Consider the following 19,554-nt stretch of genomic DNA (forward strand, 5'->3'; position numbering starts at 1 on the left):
CCTCTCTCTCTCTCTCTCTCTCTCTCTCTCTCTCTTAATTGATTATTTTGTTTAATAAATTTCTTACTTTGTTTATATGAAATTGATAACATGATTAGATTTTAAGATATGGCTATCTGAGCTCAGGGGAAAAGAAATGCCGGAATCCTTTACTTGGTCATACAAGAGGTTGCTCACTAATCGCTTAGCATCTTAATGCAGCAAGTTTCTTCTTCTTTACGGGTTAACTTAGGCTTCATTTGGGACTGCTTTTTATTTCTTCTTAAAATAGCTATCTAGAAAAATTAAAATTTTTGCATAAAAAACTGTTTTAAAAAATAGAAAAAAAAAAACCGTCCCTAACGAAGCCTTAGTTCGACGTCATCCACTACTATGTAACATTCTATCATGAAATAGATAACAAATTATTTAAATTAATACTAATATTACAGGAAGTACAAAACCGGTTATATATGGCAGGACCTCACCGACGATGACCTCATCATGCCCACCTGCTACTGTGAGTATGTATTAAAAGGATCTCTCCTCTCTCCCATCAAAATCTTTAAGAAGTTAAAGGAAGAAGCAAAGTCGGCTGCTCCTACGATTTTAAGAATGCCAGGTGAAACATTGCAGGGAGAAAAAACTGCTTCTCTAAAGCATCCTACAGAATTAAAGGAACAGTCGCCAATAGAAACATCGAATTCATGCTCGGAAGAAGCCCAAAGGAAAACTGCAGTTTTCAAGATAGATTCTTCAAAGGAGGAGATGAAGAGAGTAGAGAAACTCAGCTATGAAGAAATTGTTCATGTGGAGAATGGGAGGCAGCTTACTGAAGATAAAAGTAAGGAAAGTGGTGAGAATAAAGCTCGCAGCTGTGCACCATTTGTTCTGAGAGATTTTCTGAGTTGTAGAACGGTGGGGACGAAGGACTCTATTATGAGAGTTATGAGCAATCAAAATCAGAGTGGTAGTAGAAAGAATAGCAGCAGCAGTACTTAGGTAATTTTTCTGTTTGAGGTGATGAAAGATCAATATTAAATGGAAATAGTGGAGGAAAAATAGCAGCAGCAAGGTGAACTAGAAGAATAAAAGACAAGCAATTTTCATTTAAGCAATTATTGTAGAAGAAAACTTGGTTAGAATATCTTAATACAAATGGTATCATGATGAGTTATATTTGAAGAATTTGCACTACACTAATTGCAAGATAAATTTAGCAGTATTTAAACTCATCCTGATACAATTTGTATGATGATATTTTAATCTAAATTTTCAATATTAGTGTAGGCAATTGTTATGATTAGTGGGTATATTGCTTGTAATTGAATATTTAGTGTGTAACTACTTTGTATTTGGTTTGAAACTTCTATAAATAAAACTTCAATGGCTCGCAGGGGGCCAAGATAGAATTTCCCTGCAAGTTCTCCTCTTATTTCTTCTGTCTTTGGACTCTGATTTCAAATTTTCGAGTGTGGCATTAGAAAATCATAAGTCCAAATGGTTTACAATTATTGGCTAACTCCTCAAAGAATCACTATGTTGTTTCAGGAAATAATCAATGACATATAAAGCTGTTGTTCCAAAGAAGACCAAATTAGGAGAATAAACAAATTATGGTTTCAGTTGGGACAACATCTTTTATGCTTTTTGAAATAATATTCTAGTAAAATTTTGAGTTTGATATGTTACAAAAAATCATCTCGATCGTGCACAAATCTAGGTGCATATTCAAATTGAAAACTTTATGAAAAAGGACAGCTTGTAGTGGGGGAGGCGGCTACACAGGCTTTCGTGCAGTTGAAGAAAGTAATGACTAGTGTATCGGTGTTAGCACTTCCTAACTTACACAAACAGTTTGTGGTGGAGATAGATGTATCAGATAAGGATTGGGGCCAATACATATTTACGATCAATGATCAATCTCCTATTTCAGCGAGGTGCTCATAGCCAAGGCAAGGCTCAAGTCAGTGTACGAGAGATAACTGATGGCAAATGACATATCCATTCAGAAGTGGCGACCCTAATTATTGGGGCAACACTTCCTAGTCAAAATAGATTAGAGGGGTCTGAAGTATTTGCTAGAACAATGGATGGTCACTAAAGAGCATCAACAATGGTTACTCAAGTTATTGAGATATGATTTTGAGATTCAATACCGCATGAGCTAAGAAACAAAGAAGTATAGCTTACAGCTAGAAGACTAAAAGACAAGAAATTTTAATTCAAGCAATTACTATATAAGGAAACTATGTTAAAATATTTTGGTATTAGGATGAGTTTGAATATTCTTATATTTGTTTTGATATTAGTGTCATATTCGAATAGTTTGTATTGCATTAATCTGAGTTTTTTATATTAGTGTAGGGAATTGTTATGATTAGTGGGTATTTTGCTTGTAATTGAATAATTAGTGTAACTACATTGTAATTTGTTTGAAACTACTGTAAACAAAACTTCAATGGCTCGCAGGGGGGTCAAAATAGAATTTCCCTACATGTTCTCCTCTTATTTATTCTGTCTTTGGACTTTGATTTCAAATTTTGGAGTGTGGCATTGGTAAATCACAAGTCCAAGTGATTCTATTGACTAACTCATTAAAGAATCACTACGCTGCTCAGGAAACTATCAATGACAAATAAAGCTGCTTTTCCAAAGAAGTCCAAATAGGGAGGATAAATAAATTAAGGTTTCATTTGGAACAGCTTTCTTTATGTTTTTTAAAATAATTTTCTAGTAAAAAATTCCAGTTTGATATGTCACAAAAAAACCGTCATAATCATGCACAAATCTCGAGGCATATTCAAATTTGAAACTTCTTGAAAAAGGATAGCTTCAAGTGGGGGAGATGGCTACACAGGCTTTTGAGCAATTGAAGAAAGTGATGACTAGTGTATCGGTGTTAGCACGTCCTAACTTCAGCAGACCGTTTGTGGTGGAGACAAATGCATCAGGATAAGGACTAGATGCAGTACTCATTTAGGATCAGCGATCAATTGCCTATTTCAGCCAAGTGCTCACTGCCAGGGCAAGGCTTAAGTTAATGTGCGAGAGAGAACTGATGGCTATTGTCTAAGCCATTCAGAAGCGGCGACTCTATTTATTGGGGCAACACTTCCTAGTCAGAACAGATAAGAGGAGCCTGAAGCATTTGCTAGAACAACGGATGATCACTTAAGAGCATCAACGATGGCTATCCAAACTACTGGATATGATTTTGAGAGTCAGTACCGCCCGAGCTTAGAAACAAAACAGGTTGTCTTATCCAGGAGAATCGATAAGCCTCAGTTAGCAGCTTTGTCAGTACCCCTAGTCCCAGATTGGGAAAAGTTGAAACATGAGAGTGAATATGATGAGAGACTAAGGAAGATCAGGGATGAGTTACTGCAGAACCCGAATAGTCATCCTGGCTACATGCTGAGAGAAGTCCAGCTTCTATATCACGAAAGATTTATTCTATCAAAGGGATCAGGATACATTCCCAAGCTGCTATAGGAATTTCATGGCAGTGCAGTGGGAGTGCATTCATGAGCGTTGAAAACCTACAGTCGTTTAGAAGCAAAATTATATTGGTTGGGGATGCGCCGTGATTTAGAGGATTGGGTAGCCAAATTCAATGTGTGCCAAAGGCACAAGTACCAGGTCATATCGCCAACAGGGTTACTACAACGCCTAGCCCTACCGGAGAGGGTATGAGACAAGGTGATGATGGACTTCATCGAGGTATTGCCACTATCCGAGGGGTTTTCGGTGATACTAGTAGTACTGGATTGTTTGAGCAAATATGCACACTTCATTCCCTTGAGGCACCATTATATGATTATTACTATGGTTACTATCTTCATAAAGGATGCGGTGTGCCTGGATGGAGTTCCAAAGGCCATTATGACAGATAGGGATAATGTGTTCCTTAGCTACTTCTCGAGAGAGTTGTTTCAATTACAAGGAATAGTTCTAAAGAGAAGTACAACCTATCACCCCCAAACAGATGGTCATATAGAAGTGACCAATATAAGCATATAAACATATTTGAGATATTTTGGATCTGACACGCCAAAGAGTTGGGCAAGGTGGCTTGCTTGGGCAAAGTATTGGCACAATACTTCATACCATTCAACAGCGAAGACCACTCCGAGGATTCTCTATAGGAGAAATCCACCCCATATGATTTTCATTATGGGCATAGCACCATGCCTGTGTCCAGTGTAGAGCAGTACTTAGAGGAGAGGAACAGGGTATTATTTGAGTTCAAGGGAAATTTTTTGAGAGCCCAACAAATCATGAAGAGGAAGATTGATGAGCACATGAGAGAAGTAAACTTTGAGCCCGGAGATACAATTTACTTAAAATTAAGGCCCTCTGCAAGCAAAAAAACAATATCTAGAAGGATGAATGAGAAATTATCCCCATAATACTTTGGATCTTATGAGATATTGGAGTGCATTGGAGCGATAGCCTATTGCTTAAGGCTACCACCCTCATCATCTTTGCACCAGTCTTTCATGTCTCACAATTAAGGAATGTGAAAGGATAGCACATGATGTCATCAATACTTCCGACTTTGATAGAGGATATGAAGGTCATTTTGGAACCTCTGGAAGTAGCGGGGGTGCGCGTGCTAATCAAGTTGGAGGATGTGCCCAAGCATGACAACATATGGGAGTCATACGAGACAATCATAAGACAATTCCCAGTCTTCCACTTTGAGGACAAGATAGATTTTGAGGAGGGGAGTATTGTTATGAGGGAGAGGCCCAATCAGCTGACCCCAACGCCTGCCCAGCTAGGGCCAATTCAGGCAACAAGTTCAGCCCCACTTGTGGGCTCAACAAAGCTTTGATTAAATATACTAAGTAAAAAAATAAGATGGAAAAAAAAAAAAAGGAAAGAACTCTAATTTTAAAATGAAGAAAGAGATGGACATTAATTAAGGGGGCTGCTTTTGGGGAAAATTAGAGAGTTTAATTATAGTTGATTCTAGACTTAGTTTTTCATGTTTTATTTCAAGAGTTAGCTGTAGATTTCTTTTTTTTTTTTTTTTGAATTTTCTTGAGGACTTACTAGCATTGCCTAGGTTAAGTGGAAAAGACAATCTGCCTCACAAATAATAGATCATTACATTTTGCTCTAGTGTTGAACTACTAATAAAAAAATCAGCCATCATTTCTCAATTTCTACTATTTTTATTATCTTTTCTTGCTGATTTCATCTTCAAGTCCATAACATGGATACAAGTCTATTAAAAAACTAACAAAACTCTTCACATATATTTATCATAAATAAAGAATAGTAACAGCTAAATTTTGAAAACCTCATTTGAAACAACAAACATTATATATTTATATTTGGAAAATCAGCCAGCCATTGGCTAAGATCCAACAAATTCCGATGCTGAAATTAAGAATAAATACTCCAGAATGTACTGAAAAGCTTAAAATGAAATTTATGTCACATAATCCAAAACAAACATAGCTTTAAGCTTTTCTAATGCATAAATATTTAATATTTATGAGTGCAGAGTAGCAGGGAGACAACACTCACCAAAATTTAAACAAAAGGTTGGCCAAAACATAAGCAGAAACAGATGGAGAAGGATCAACGAAGCCTCCTGGCTTCTCTTTCAGATTCAAGGAGGGTAAGGATATCTCCCTCTCTTACAGGACCCTTGACATTTCTCATGATCAATCGATTTGGATCGTCCATAAATTTGACCCGGACTTGGGTAACCTGACCTCTAGAACCAGTTCTCCCCATCACCTTCACAACAACAGCAAGCTTCACCTGAGAATCCATCTTCTGCACCAGCAGCAACGTTAAGTTCAAGAGCATAAGCCAAATATACTGTGCTATAATATTTTCAATCGGTTGAAATTTGAATGAATCATGGGTAGAAAGTTCACAACAACAACAACATCAAATTTTCTCCCACTCCGTGGGGTCAGTTACATGAATCTTTTTCATCATTGTGTCATGTTAAAAGTCAAATTCTCATTTAAATCTAATAAAGAAAGATCATTTCTAATATATTCTAAGTCTTTTTAGGTCTACATCTACCTTTCTTAATATAAGTCAAATCTAATACCTCAACTTTCCTAACTGGATCATCGGAAAGCCTCCGTTTAATGTGACCAAACCATCTAAGGCGACTCTCTCTAATCTTATCTTCCACAGGAGCTACTCCAACCATTTCACGAATATGCTCATTTTGTATCTTATTTCTAAGGGTAAAGCCACTCATCCACCTAAGCATCCTCATCTCTGCAGCACTTAACTTAGTATTATGCTTCTCTTTTAATGGCCAACATTCGGCACCACAATCTCCAGTGAAAAGAATCACGATTAAATTAAAACAGAAAAAAAAAAAAAACAGGTTAGCAAGGAAAAAAAGGGGTCCCACAATCTCAAAATGATACAATAAATTAATAAGATGCTATTTCTTCATAGATTCGGATCCTCTCCAACAATCAGGGTAATCTCCTCAAATCATGCAATTCACTTTTTTAGGATAAAGATTGATTTCACTAAAATATAAGTAATTAAATAAGTCAATTTTTTTTGTTTTCGAGTCACTTGAGTATATCCGAATCCGACTCCAACCCAAATCATAACCAGGCTAGCCCAAATCCAAAATTGTTGTTACAAAGTGAAGCAACATATTGACTACTTAGAGCACTCATGAGTTGTATATCATATATAAATATATAATGTGCATGCAATAACCATTTAATTAACAAACTTATAAGACATCAAATATTTATTTCCAACAAATAAAATGATACATTTAATAGAAATAATTTTCATCTATTGAACAACTTTAAAACAATCTAAGATATAAAGAATGAAGCAATGAAATAATACCTAAAAAAACAATAATGCACATGAGATTTGAGAGACAAACAAAAGACTAAAAGGCAGAGGCAATGTGAAGTAAGAAAGTTTGAAGATGGGGCACCAAGACGGTGCAGAGGATACATAAAAAACATTCTTAAAAAAAAAAGTTTATGCTCAAGAAGTTACTAGCACCAATAGTACAAACCAACAATCAACATATGCGAATTATTCACCAAGAGAACAAAAAGGATGGTTCACTCCCATAACAAGCGCAAGATATAAAAGTCCAAATGCAAACATCCGCTAGTGCAACTAATAGGAGAAGGTTTAAGATTTGAATTTTTTAACTGCTATGAGCTAAGGTTACCTAGAAGGAACAAGTAACAAGATCGTTTCAAATGGGACCTGAAATAGGGTCGCTAGAAACCATTTTTATCAATGACAAAAGGCAACACAGTGCATAATGTGAGAAAATAACGCAAGAAGGATAAAACTTAGCAACGTTACACTAGAATGACTCAAGTAGTCAGAAATCTGAGATAGCATCAGAAAAAGTACTTACAGTGACAAAAAAACATTGATTCAAATGCACCTTTCCATTCATATTAAACATACTCAGAAATTAATAGAGTGCGCAGCGCAAAATGAACGAAGCGTGGTGAAAAAGAGATATATGATGAAAATAATTTAAACTCTCGAATGAATCAGAATTATATAAAACACAGGAAATGAAATTGATGCAAAACTTAAACAGTTTCGATGATTAAATAAAATAAACATAAAAAGCTTAAAAAAAACAAGCAAACATGGGGCCACCAAGAAAACAGCCTATAAAGGAGAAACTGGGACAAAGAGAGAACATACTTAAGGCTGCAAGTGAACCAAATGTTCGAAGAACTACTCGTTGCTCAGTTCAATTAAAGCTCGTTTGTGATCGTTTAACTAAACAAACAAACTTAAACAATATTTTTAATACTCGATCCTTAAATAAACAAGCTTGAACACTAATGTGTTTGGTTCATGTATGTTCACGAACAATATCATTTGAAGCTCTTGAACAAGCTCAACATTAAGCTTGATAAGAAGCTCGATTAGTGTTTGATTTAGAACTCGTTAATAAGCTTAATAAATATATTCATATAAGATGAATCATAGATTGTTTATTTGTGAATGAGCTTTCATTCACAAATAAACAATCTATGAGAAATCATTTGATAGCTCGAAAATACTAGTTATGTATTTATTCATGATCTTGCTCATTTGATAGCTCAATAATATTCATTAAAATTGTTCATGAACCTGCTTGTTTGATAGTGTGAAAAAATTCGCTAAATATGTTCACGAACATAGCTCGTTAAGGCTTATTTGTTTAAAGCTCAATAAGCACTAAACGAATTAAATATGAACTGAACATTAACACCATTAATTTAAATGAACCAAACATAAACAAAAACAATAAGGCTCGAATCAAACACGAACCGAACTTGAAAAGCTAATATTAATAATAAACGAACTCAAATATGAGCACTCACATACTCGGCTCGGTACGGTTCATTTGCAGCCCTAAACATATTGTTCGATATTCACTATTCCAGAAGGAAAAACTAAGGTGGCTACTGAGGTTGAAAAACCCTAATCAGTTCATTATATAGCCTCTTCAACCATGAACCTTGTCATAATAGAATTACATCTATGCCCCTTATTTCAAAAAGAATTTTCCTAGCTAGTATGGCTGATTAGACATTGACTCCTTATAGAACATGGGCATTTATTTATATATTTAACTTTATATGCATTAAATTAGTCTATATTTACCTAGGTTATGACATTCCCTATAATATAAATAAATTTTGAAATTGAATTCAAATATATTTCAAAGTTGGATATCAGAACATGTTATAATATAAAACATTATTTAATTTGAATATTATTGTTTGCTAGAAAATCTACTATGATATAGATTGGTAGTTATGTTTTAGTTTTCATTAAAATTATAAAGGTTTGAAGGGCATAGGGCATAAATTTTTCGTGTAGAAAACTAGAAATCTAAAAAGAAAAGTCATGAGAATTGCCCATTTAGAATAGATCCACTAAATATTTGCTTGAGATTACAAAAGTTCACATTTCCAAAAGATCGAGGAAGATAGAAATTCAACTCAATTTTTTAGACTATTGAAGGCTTTTAGGGGATGGTAATGTTGATGAAAGGCTTCCTCATCAATCAACTAAGGGTGACGTCTAAATTTGACAATTCGACATTGATCGGTAGGTGTCAATCAGCAACGAAGGGTGACGTCTAGCATCATGGATAGGAAGTCAATTAGGACAGTTAAAACGACAAATTTTATTGGCGGGTGTCGATCTCAAAACATTGGTCAAAGTTGTTCGGATACAAATTTTAATTGATGTTGGCCAGCAAACATAGTCAGTCAAAGGTGTTAAAGTAGTTAAAATTCAAAAAATTTCTATGATTCCCGAGTGAGACCAAATCAGAATATGAAAATAAGAATAGCTAAAATCTATTTCTATATGTTGACCATGTTCTCCTCTTTCTCTTGTTCTTCTCCCTCGGCTCCCTCTACTCCTCTTCCTCGGTCCATTTCTCATCTTCCACTTAATATGTCACTTGTTAATCATGACTTGTGGCATCATCGACAATTTTGTAAGGGTTTCATTAGCAATCTTATGTTTGTAAATAAAATATTAAAATTTATGTATTAAATACATAAATCGGATATTTTTAGTCATATGTATTTAAATATCCTTTTTTTTAACTCATAGTGACAAATATTTGATGTAGAATTGCTTTAATTACAATATTGAAAAGCAAATAGGCTTGCGCTCTACTCATAACTAGCTTGAATGCATGGGAATTGACTGCAATTTTTTATGAATAATAAGTCATAAATTATAAAGTATTGGCTTGAATTCCTGATCTTGAAATATTTTTTTCTATAACGAGTGGTTCCCAGATTCGTTCATATTGATTGCAAGTTAAAGTTCTATAATTATTGAGAAATTGAAGTCAAGCCAATTAAGAGAGATTGATTATTTTACTTATGAATGTTTTAATACATACAATTAGGAAAGTAAGTATATTACTGAGATATGTAATTTTTTATGTAAAAATTTTGAAATGAGAAATTATACGGCCTAGCCTAGTTATGTATTTCAAAGGGCCATATTTTTTCAAACTTGACGAATACATTAATATCATGTCACTAATGTGTCATTGATATTTTCAATATTTATGATATAATAAAATCAAGTATTAGAATCTCTCTTTCAAGATGCCAAGGCAATATAACATTGGGGTGATTGATGAGGTGGTATTAGGTCGGGGGGGCTATTGTGGATGTTAAAGATGATTCTGCTAGAGGTGATGGTGGCATGATTTGATGATAGTTAATGAGAGATAGGAAGGTTATATAAACAAATTGAGAGTAATCTAAATGATCCTCCTTTTGAATGTGGAGATAAAACAACCTGAAGGTCACACATAAAGTGATACATGAAGTACTGTAAAGCTTTATCAATCTACTCCACGCCCTTTTCCATTGCCATTTGTCATATTCATGTCATGTCATTGGAGAAGATTGGTGTAGCGTGATAATCCTCCTATAAGTAGAGATGATATTACTTAAAGACTACAGACAAGGCAACACAGAAGAGATGTGAAGGTGAAAAAGGCCGCTAGGATAGTCCCTCTTTTAAAAGGAGAGATGACCAAATGACCTGGGGTTAATGAACATTTAAGGATGGTTGAAATAATCTCCCTTATAAGGAGGGAAATTGAAGTAGTCTCCCTCATACAAGGAGGCAAATTGAATGGCCTGAAGTTAATCAACAATATTGTCTCCCTCTTGAAAGCCCCAAAGTAAATGGCCCGATGTTAATTATCAATATTGTCTCCCTCGTGAAAGGCCCAAAGTCAATGGGTGGTTGAGGGTGTTCATAATCCCTCTCATAAAAGAAGGGGGCTAAATTGCTTAAAATTGGTGGGAAATTTAGGGCCAGGAACGGAGGTTGAATAACATGTAGCTGATGAATGATTCGGTGTGATAGATACAATACTCCTAAAAAAATGGAGGATTAAAGGACCCGATCAGCAACTAAGAGTGATCAATATGATCCAATGGGGAATTGAATGACACAAATTTGATGGGAGATTAAGGGATAGATGGATATTCCCTCTCATGAAAGAAGAAGGTTGAAAGATCTAAAGTTCACAAGTGATTGAGGGACTATCCCTCTTCTGAAAAGAGAGGAGATTGAAAAAATCATAATTGACAGATGATAAAAGATTATTACGAGATTTTGTGGAAGAAAGGAGGATGATATAACTTCAAGGTGATGTGAAAAAGGCAGTAGGATAGTCCCTCTTTTGAAGGGAGTAGGGAACTATACAATTTGAAGATATTAGGTAAGGGGGAATGGACAAATTTGAGAACATTAGAAGCAATCAACTTGAACTTTAAATTATAGTCAAAGCTATAAATTTCTTTATATCTTAGCTTTCAGAATATTCCAAATGAACCTAGATGCAACCTTTATAAAATTTAAATAGATATTTTATCTCAATTTCCCTCATTCACCTTTATAATTTTATCACATCAACTAGTCTACTACCTTCATGGTCACTCCATTTTCAAAAGGAGGGTCATGTTGACTACACATTATCGTCTCCATGACCTTCTTATGCCACCTTGTTTGTTACATTTTATGCCGTGTTGTCTCCAATTCTAGAAGGAGGGTCATCCTTAATACCCTTAATTGCATATTTGACTTTCCTATAATGCCTCATCACCTTCACCTTCATGGATCATCCTGAACATCCATATCAACATCCTTGACCTTTCAACATAAGCCCATTGCCCATTGCCACCATGTATGTGTTAGGGCCCCAATGAGGAGGTCAGTCTAGCAATGTCTACAACGAATAGCAGGTGAAAGGGATTTGTGCTGAGCAATAATAAATGAAAAACAAAGGGGATGCCTTGATTGGAGGCATGAAAGAGAATCTTATATTGGAAAATGGAAATGAGCTGTTCCACACAGTTCATACACTCAGGAATAGATGGCATCCCAACAAACCCATGCAAACTGAGACTTGCAAAAATTTTGAGTGAAAAATAAAAAGGATTTCATTCAACAAATAATGTTATAAATGACATTAAAAAATCATGGTATCTTGCCATAGAGCATAAATGACAATTTTCCCTTTACATCAAGCCGAAAACAACATAAATGAAGCAGATCAAACAAAGATATGACATAAACAAGACAACCCAATCAGACAAATGGAGTTAATTGATTCTCAGACTGCAAAGTCCGGTCGAACGGGCTCGATCAAAGCATTTTTTTGGAAGAAAAAAAGATCAGGTTTGTGGAGAAGAGTCAAACCACCTAAAGTGTTTTGTATGACTGGCATAGGATATAAACCCAGTTAATTAACAAGTAAAATTAAAAAAAATTGCAATAAAATGCCACAATATATCACACCAATGTCACATGCTTTCTATCCATTTTATTTGAAATCAGATTTACAATCTTAACCAAACACATTCAAATATCATAATCTAACTATTACGATAACTGTAGAATATCAAAAAGAATGCCACTCCGTCCATTAAAATAACATAAAGTCCCACTGAACGAAACTAGCAATAAAATCTCCTCCAATAGCGGATAAATAACCTAAAAGACAAAATAGAATGATGAATAAACGAAGCAGGGTCAATAGGTCAATTGATCTGCCACTCAAATTGCACTAGGTAACACCAAAATTTCAAAATTTATCAAAATCTAATCTGTGAGGCATATGAGAAGTGATCGTTCAATTAATTGGTTTATCTAGGGCACCAATGTTTTCCTTTGCATCCAAAAAAAAAAAAAAAAACAAACGATTAAATTATGATACGAATGGAGAAAACACCTAAAACTTAACTTGATTTGATAAAAAACACACAAAAGACATGAAAAAAATCGGTGAAACAAACTACGAAAAAATCAGATAAATAGGATAAAAATAAGAGAAATGGAACAAACAATTTAGAAGACGATAAAAGAAGAGAAAGGCATGCGAACCTCGCTACTCGTTCTTCGCTATACCCGTAGGAAATAGGAAACACAGCGGCTGCGAACGCGAATATCCTTGACAACTTTAAGAAGCCCAGAAACCCTAATGAATCCAATATGTACTTATGTAGTAAACGACACATAAATTTACGCTTCTGCCCCCCTGATTTTGTAGTAAACGACCATTTCATTAGGTCTATCAAAATCGAGTCACGCATTTGATTTGAGTCTAACATGAAACTAACCCTACATAAGTTGACCTATCACAAACCCTGATGTGAATCAATGTAGGAATTGCGTTCGGAAATTAAAATAAAGATTATTCAAAGCGTGTCATAACAAATTTTAATTACCAACAAAAGTAAAGGGTTAAATCGTTCAAAGTAGTTAACTTGCTTAGGCGAAGATGTGCTTTGAGTTAACCAAACCGATCATATCATTCAAAGATAAAGGAAACACGTACATGCTCATAACAAAAATCCCACAATTAATAATAAAGAAGTTCACCTTGAGTACCCTTTCTCTCCCTCTTGTTCACTCTTTTAGCGGAGAAGAAAGAACCATGCGAGGATGAAGAGCACCACTACGATGAAGGCGACGAAAGACTTTGTTGCCGGAAAGGTGTTCACCGAAGAAGGTGGTGGCGGATGGCGTCCAATGATCGTCCAAGTGCAACCACGAAATTGTCGGTCGAAAATACTTGCGAGGATTGGGACGACTCGCTCCAAGTACTCTTCGATTGTGGCTTCGTCTTCAAATCCTACGTCGAAGCAAGGAGAGCGTTAGATATCGATGCTCCCGTCGGCGTGGAAAACTAACCCCCACTCAAGCTCCGGATCCGCCATTCAACATTGAAGCAAGGCGGGAAGAAAACAAGGGAGGGGTTCGGCCAAGAGCTAGAGAGGAGTAAGAAGAAAAATCTGAAATTTGAATTTCAGATTTTCGATGAGTTTCTCTCAAGCTCTCAAGCAAGAAGACAAAGAAGAAATTCAGAAATTTTCATTAATCAATCATTAACCTCATACAACAAGAAGAGACCCCTTTATAAAGGTCTCAAAGCATGAAAAAAAAAAAGACTCACATGCCCCTTGGGCTACAATAAACACTACGCCTATATAAGGGCGAAATCGTCACTAGTACATGAAATAAAAGACACACAAAATAAAATAACATAAAATGACATGATAACATCAAAAATATAAACTCCCGATCGTAGCCGTCGATCTACGATTCTTCCGCCGATAAACCTGCCTAAAATGTCTGTCGATGACCTCATCAAACCCAACCCGTTTTTTTAAACAGGTCAGTTGACCCAACTAGAACTCGACTCGTTTTTTGCGAATAAAGTCATGTATTTTAACTCAAACCATACTCCTATGGGTCACAAGGTTGGCCTGATCCAACCCGCAGACTCGTTTTGAGTAGGTGGACAACGAGCTCCCTCCTGATGTCATTGTTGTTTTCGATCCAACTACAAAAAACAAAACAATAAGCTCCTCGTCGGCGGCGAGTCGACATTGTTGCTTCCTATCCAACTTTTAGGTGAACGGCGAGGTCGGCTCGTCATCGTTGTTGCTTTTGATCCAACTGTGCATGAATGGCAACCACTCGATAGCGGTAGCGGACGGGACAAGAAGAGCCATGTTAGTGCAGATGGGGATGGGATGGGACTAGCCGTGTCAGCGCAGACGTGACTCACGAGCGATTTCCTTGGGTTAACCCGGGTTGAGTTTGGGTTTCTGGGTCAACCCGAACCTGTCCCGTTTGCAAAATAGGTTGACCCTAACCTGAATTTTTTGAGACGGGTTCGAATTAGGTTTTTATGTTGTGTCAAATATTGACACCCCCACTTTTTGTCTATGCAAGCCAAAGACAAGCTAAAGAAATCCATGGTTGTTAATAATGCGGAGAGAGCACGAAAAGTGTGGTGCGGACAAGCTCCAAAATGTTTGTTTCTTTATAAACAACAAGTAATCGATTATCCTTTTTTCTTGCAAATAGTTATTTCAGCAGCAGATCCTTTAGTATTCTTTGAGACATAAACAACTATAAACTCAAGGTGTAAATGAGTCGAGTCAAGTTTGTGTTATGAGTCGAGTCAAGTTTGTGTTACCTCTAACTTGAGCTTGAATTTGAATTAATCGAGTTCGAGTTCAAACTTCAACTTTATTCTATAAGTTTGAGCCGGGTATCGAGCTTAATCGTTTATTATGAAATAAAAAAAAATAATTATGATTTAAGTAATTATTATAATAAAATAAGAAATTATAAGAATAATAATAATAAATTACTTACTATAAGAAATTAGGATATAATTTTAAATATTTTTAACAATTTTGTATTTAAAATCTTGAATTCTAATATATTTTATATTAATATTTTCTAAATGAGTCAACTCAATAGTTTACGAGTCAAGTCGGGACTAGTTCAAGCTTGGTTCATTAGCTCATCAAGCTAGGCTCACGAACCATTTATCAAGCCAAGCTCGAGCCAGCTCACAAACCCCGCAACTCGTCCATATCTTTCTCAATATATGGTGAGTTGTCTCTTGCTCCTATCACTCCATCTCTCTCGATTGCATCATATGGATCCAATGATGAAAGGTTATGAGATTGGCGACACAAGGACAAATGACAGGATGCTAATGAGAGGTATAATTTTTTATTTCATTTTAATGATTTTAGTGTTATATGTAACAACTCAAACTCCTTAACTATTGAGATATTATCTGCTTTGGCTTAAGGGCCTCACGATTTTGTCATGTTGGGATAACTTCCTAGAAGGTCACCAATCCCAGGATTTCGCTTGGATGAGCACGCTTAAAGTGTTTCAGAGTTTAAGAGTTTAAACTCTCGATGTTTAAGAGTTTAATTTCTTTTTACTTAAAGTGTTTCACATTATGTATGGAAACAATGAAATCTAGATATCAAATATAAAAATTCTAATACTTTGAGTGCTACATATGTAAATCCCTCTTTTTATAATCCAACCAAAAAAGCTTCTTGTAATTACAGTGATCTCTTCTACCTCTACAAAAATAAGCCACATCATCTCATCTTCTAGACATTTAAACACGTTCAGATCCTATCCCTTGCTATTAGATTCTGTAATAAACTCTTGTGCAGTGTAGATGATTCCTGCATCTTTGACCTTGGGCTTCGTATAACCATGGATGAACTAAACGGCCTGGAACTCTCACTTCCTCTGGGAGATAAATTAACTTGTTCCAGTGCTCGAAACTGGAGCTCATAAGGACAGTCCCTCACACAGCCAATGCGAGGCCCAGCACCTGTAGTCCATTTGAAAGATAATTGTTCTCCTAACTGATATGATTTCATCCCTTCCTTGTTATAAAACCTTAGAAGAATTTCTTCCTTTGGTAATATTTCTTTGACCACATCGTCCTGCTGGATGAAAAGATTCGGGCTGTGGAACCCAAATCTTCTTTTGTAAAGCGAAGAACCAGCTCTGGAATTTTCAATTGTCTCATGTGAATGATTTGATGCTTCGCAACTATTTTCTACTTCTGCTATTGTTCTGTCATTGAACCTTTTCTGCTTTGGTTCACAAGCAGATTTAAGATCCAAATCATTTGACGTATTTGATGGTAGCTGTGCTTCTTCAAGTTGAGACTGGGAATAGATATTTCTTTCGATCAAGTCTGGTTCTGAGGGAGGGCTTTGAAGTCTTCTTCCCCATTCATTTTCATCTTCAGCTGGGGCTTTCTGCACAGATGGGAACAAATGTTGAGAGATTAACATATCTTTGGATTATTATCACGAGCTGTAAGACAGAAAAGATTGTGATTAACCTTAAGATCACTAAGATCTACATTGTTTTCGTTTAGGAAGCTCATGAACTCTTCAAAGTTTTCTTCGGTTGGGCGGTAATGCCCACTATGAGGCCATACAGCCTGGGGGAAAAAAATCTGAGATCAGTTTAGTATTCTGGTTTATCAAAAAAATTATGGGCGCAGGGAGAAAATTATGGAGAGTTTAGTTAATTTTACCTTCAGAACTCCATTTTCTACAACTAAACTTCCAGCTGCAGAAGTAGCTCCCCCAGCTAGAAAACTAGAGTGCTGAAACATGCCTTTCTTTTTCTGTAATCATCAAGGCCATTACCACAATAGTTCAGAATAGTATATATTGGAAAGAATACCAGAAAATAATGGATTGATGAATGAGATATCAGAAGATAAAGTAGCAAAAAATCATTGACGATTTCGACTGATTGGATAGAAGTTGTATGATAAAGAAAGCAAATTCACAAACTAGCTCCAAATAATTGAGATAAGTATAATAATGACAATGATGAATATGAGAATAACAAATGTTTTGAAAGAACCCAAGGCTTCGTTTGGGATGGCTTTTAGTACTGCTTCTTAAAGCGATTTTTTAGCACAAAAATTTTAAGTTTACCTGGCCGACGTATAAATTCTTGAGCGTGCCAAGAACAAATATCCATTTTGAATCTATTGGCCCTCCAGTTGTGTCCAAGCACTCCCTGCTCTTCTTGTAGATGAGTTTACCATCTTCAACAATAACCTCATAAGCCTCTCTCTCTTTCTGCAGAAGTAAAATATCCTCTTTTAGCTATTCTTGCCACCTTATTGGTGCAAACAGGCTTTGCTGCTTAAAGAAGACTACTTACAGGACCAAGATATCTGATACACTGCTGTTGAAGCGTTGATCTTAGACACTCATTCAGGTTAATCTCCTTCCCCTCTCCTACGTCGAGCCTGTATATTTTTAACAATTAATCTTTAGCACAGAATAATTCAAGCAGCCATAGTTTGTCTGCAAAAGCTGTGATGAGTGAATAAACTTATCAATCTACCAGTAGAAGAAAGGCTGATTGCTCTCGCAGCGAAGCCAGCACTCGTAGTAGAACTGAAGGTTATGGCCGTATCGATGACGAGGGTCAATCTGATTTCAAAATTGCAGGAAAAATCTATGAATGCCATGTTGCAAATTAAAGAAGGAGAAAGAGAGGGTTCTTCTTGTTCTGAATACTTACTGCTTCAAGCCAGTGCTGTAATGCTAGCTTTCTAGCCCTTCCATTCTTGGATAAACCTTTGCCAACCTAGCCAAAAACGAAGAAAAAAGAGATTTTTATGTATGAACATTAGATTGAAACATCATCTTACAACTGAGTGGATAGATACCTTAGCTGCCCTGGTTCTTGCTCTTGACCACTTGGAAACAATAGACTCAGTCTTTTTAATCTCGAAAAATGATATTGAGCTTCTCTTAAGCAATGCAAAATCCAACAATTTCCACCTTGATTTAGCAAGAAAAACGCAAATTAAAATTAAAGTGATAGTTGAAGAGAATCTTATAATCAAACAACTTTGTGATTCTAATTAAAAAAGAGACCAGCTTTGTTCCACCAAAACAGCGCAATCAGCAAGTTGTCTTCTTGTTCTGAAGCTTTTGTATACCTTCTGCAATTTCAAAGCAGCTTCGTGTTTAAGGCAGCCAAGTTTGAGCCGGGGTATGACAAGAGCTTCTTGACTGAACCTGGAGGGCTTCAATGGGCTTTCTTTGCTGCTGCTATTATCTTCGTCCGAAGGGCTCTTAATGGAAATCTTTGTTTCCATTTGGAGTGGTTCAGTTTCTCTTCTTTCGACTGTTACAGACTCCTCAATAATAAGCTTCCCAGATCCAAAAGTCATTGGAGAGGGCTCCGAGTCGCAGCAATTGGAACATAGAGAACGAAGGTTGGATCTTTTATAGAGGAGAGATTCAAAGCTGTTGTTGAATGCCTCTCCTTCGCCTTCAGGGCATGAGAAGGGTAATCCCATACGGATTGATTCAAAAATGAAATCCCGAGTTGAACTTTCTATTGCTCACTGTAAGAAAAGATATAATTTTGATAAGAATTTCTATTTCTTAACAAAGAGGTCATAAACCATGAAACTCTTCCATTCAAACAGAGCAACGAAATCATCAAAAAACTCTGCAACAAAACATAAAAAACCCCAAAAAGCCAAATCCTTTCAGCCATCCTATTCTTTCCGATAGCAAAAAAATACAATTTTGATAAGAAATCCTGTCTTTTAACAAAGAGATCATAATTCCTAGAAAAATCCTCCATTAAAACAGCGTAACAAGCTATCAAACTAGACAGAACAAACTCTGCAACAAAACCACAAAAGGAGGCATTCCGCAATCCAAAATGGCTAAATTTAATGCCTTCAAATCAAACGAAAGTTTCAAGAAGAAAATACAAGGAAGAAGAACTAATCAAAATCCTGACTCATTGATGGCGAGTTGTATAAAGAGCAAACCTTTGCCTCCAAATCTTCAAGGATCATTGAAGAAAAATAGTAAGAAGAAGAAGAGGGAATCAGGGAGAGAAACAGCATAAATGGATTCAATTTGTGGATTGTGGTTTCAATGGATGAGATCAAGACACGACATTACTCATGTGAACTTTCTGAGTCCCTAATCTTTGCTTAAATATGAGGGGGGACTGGGGGAGGGAAAAAAACGGAGGGGGGAGGGAGGGAGGGAGGAGGGACTAGGTTTCAATAAGAAAACTTGGCTAAAGCAATCATAACCCCCTCTAAAAGCACTACCCAACATGAAAGGTGACTTATCTTGATTGATTAGATCAAGGAGTCATCCTAGACATCTGCATTGAAGAACTCGTATAGTGCAT

At 36.0% G+C, this 19,554-nt stretch overlaps 2 protein-coding genes across 2 annotated transcripts; both read right to left on the reverse strand.

Annotated features, from left to right (window-relative positions):
* Positions 1 to 5,294: 5,294 nt before the first annotated feature.
* Positions 5,295 to 13,018, reverse strand: LOC110107230 (40S ribosomal protein S28). The gene is made up of 2 exons (XM_020837425.2): positions 12,898 to 13,018; positions 5,295 to 5,775 (listed from the first exon to the last, which is right to left on the reverse strand). Exon 2 carries the CDS (start codon positions 5,770 to 5,772, stop codon positions 5,575 to 5,577), a length of 198 nt encoding a protein of 65 aa, XP_020693084.1. The 5' UTR covers positions 5,773 to 5,775; positions 12,898 to 13,018; the 3' UTR covers positions 5,295 to 5,574.
* Positions 13,019 to 15,865: 2,847 nt separating this feature from the next.
* LOC110107226 (IQ domain-containing protein IQM2-like) lies at positions 15,866 to 18,697 on the reverse strand. Its single transcript, XM_020837422.2, has 9 exons — positions 18,267 to 18,697; positions 18,056 to 18,170; positions 17,908 to 17,973; positions 17,728 to 17,816; positions 17,542 to 17,629; positions 17,310 to 17,456; positions 16,898 to 16,990; positions 16,700 to 16,801; positions 15,866 to 16,613 (listed from the first exon to the last, which is right to left on the reverse strand). The coding sequence occupies exons 1-9, from the start codon at positions 18,692 to 18,694 to the stop codon at positions 15,966 to 15,968; spliced, it is 1,776 nt and encodes a 591-aa protein (XP_020693081.1). The 5' UTR covers positions 18,695 to 18,697; the 3' UTR covers positions 15,866 to 15,965.
* Between the last annotated feature and the right edge of the window lie 857 nt (positions 18,698 to 19,554).

Source organism: Dendrobium catenatum, unplaced genomic scaffold (assembly GCF_001605985.2).
Source record: "Dendrobium catenatum unplaced genomic scaffold, ASM160598v2 fragScaff_scaffold_853, whole genome shotgun sequence".
NCBI classification, from domain to species: Eukaryota; Viridiplantae; Streptophyta; class Magnoliopsida; order Asparagales; family Orchidaceae; genus Dendrobium; species Dendrobium catenatum.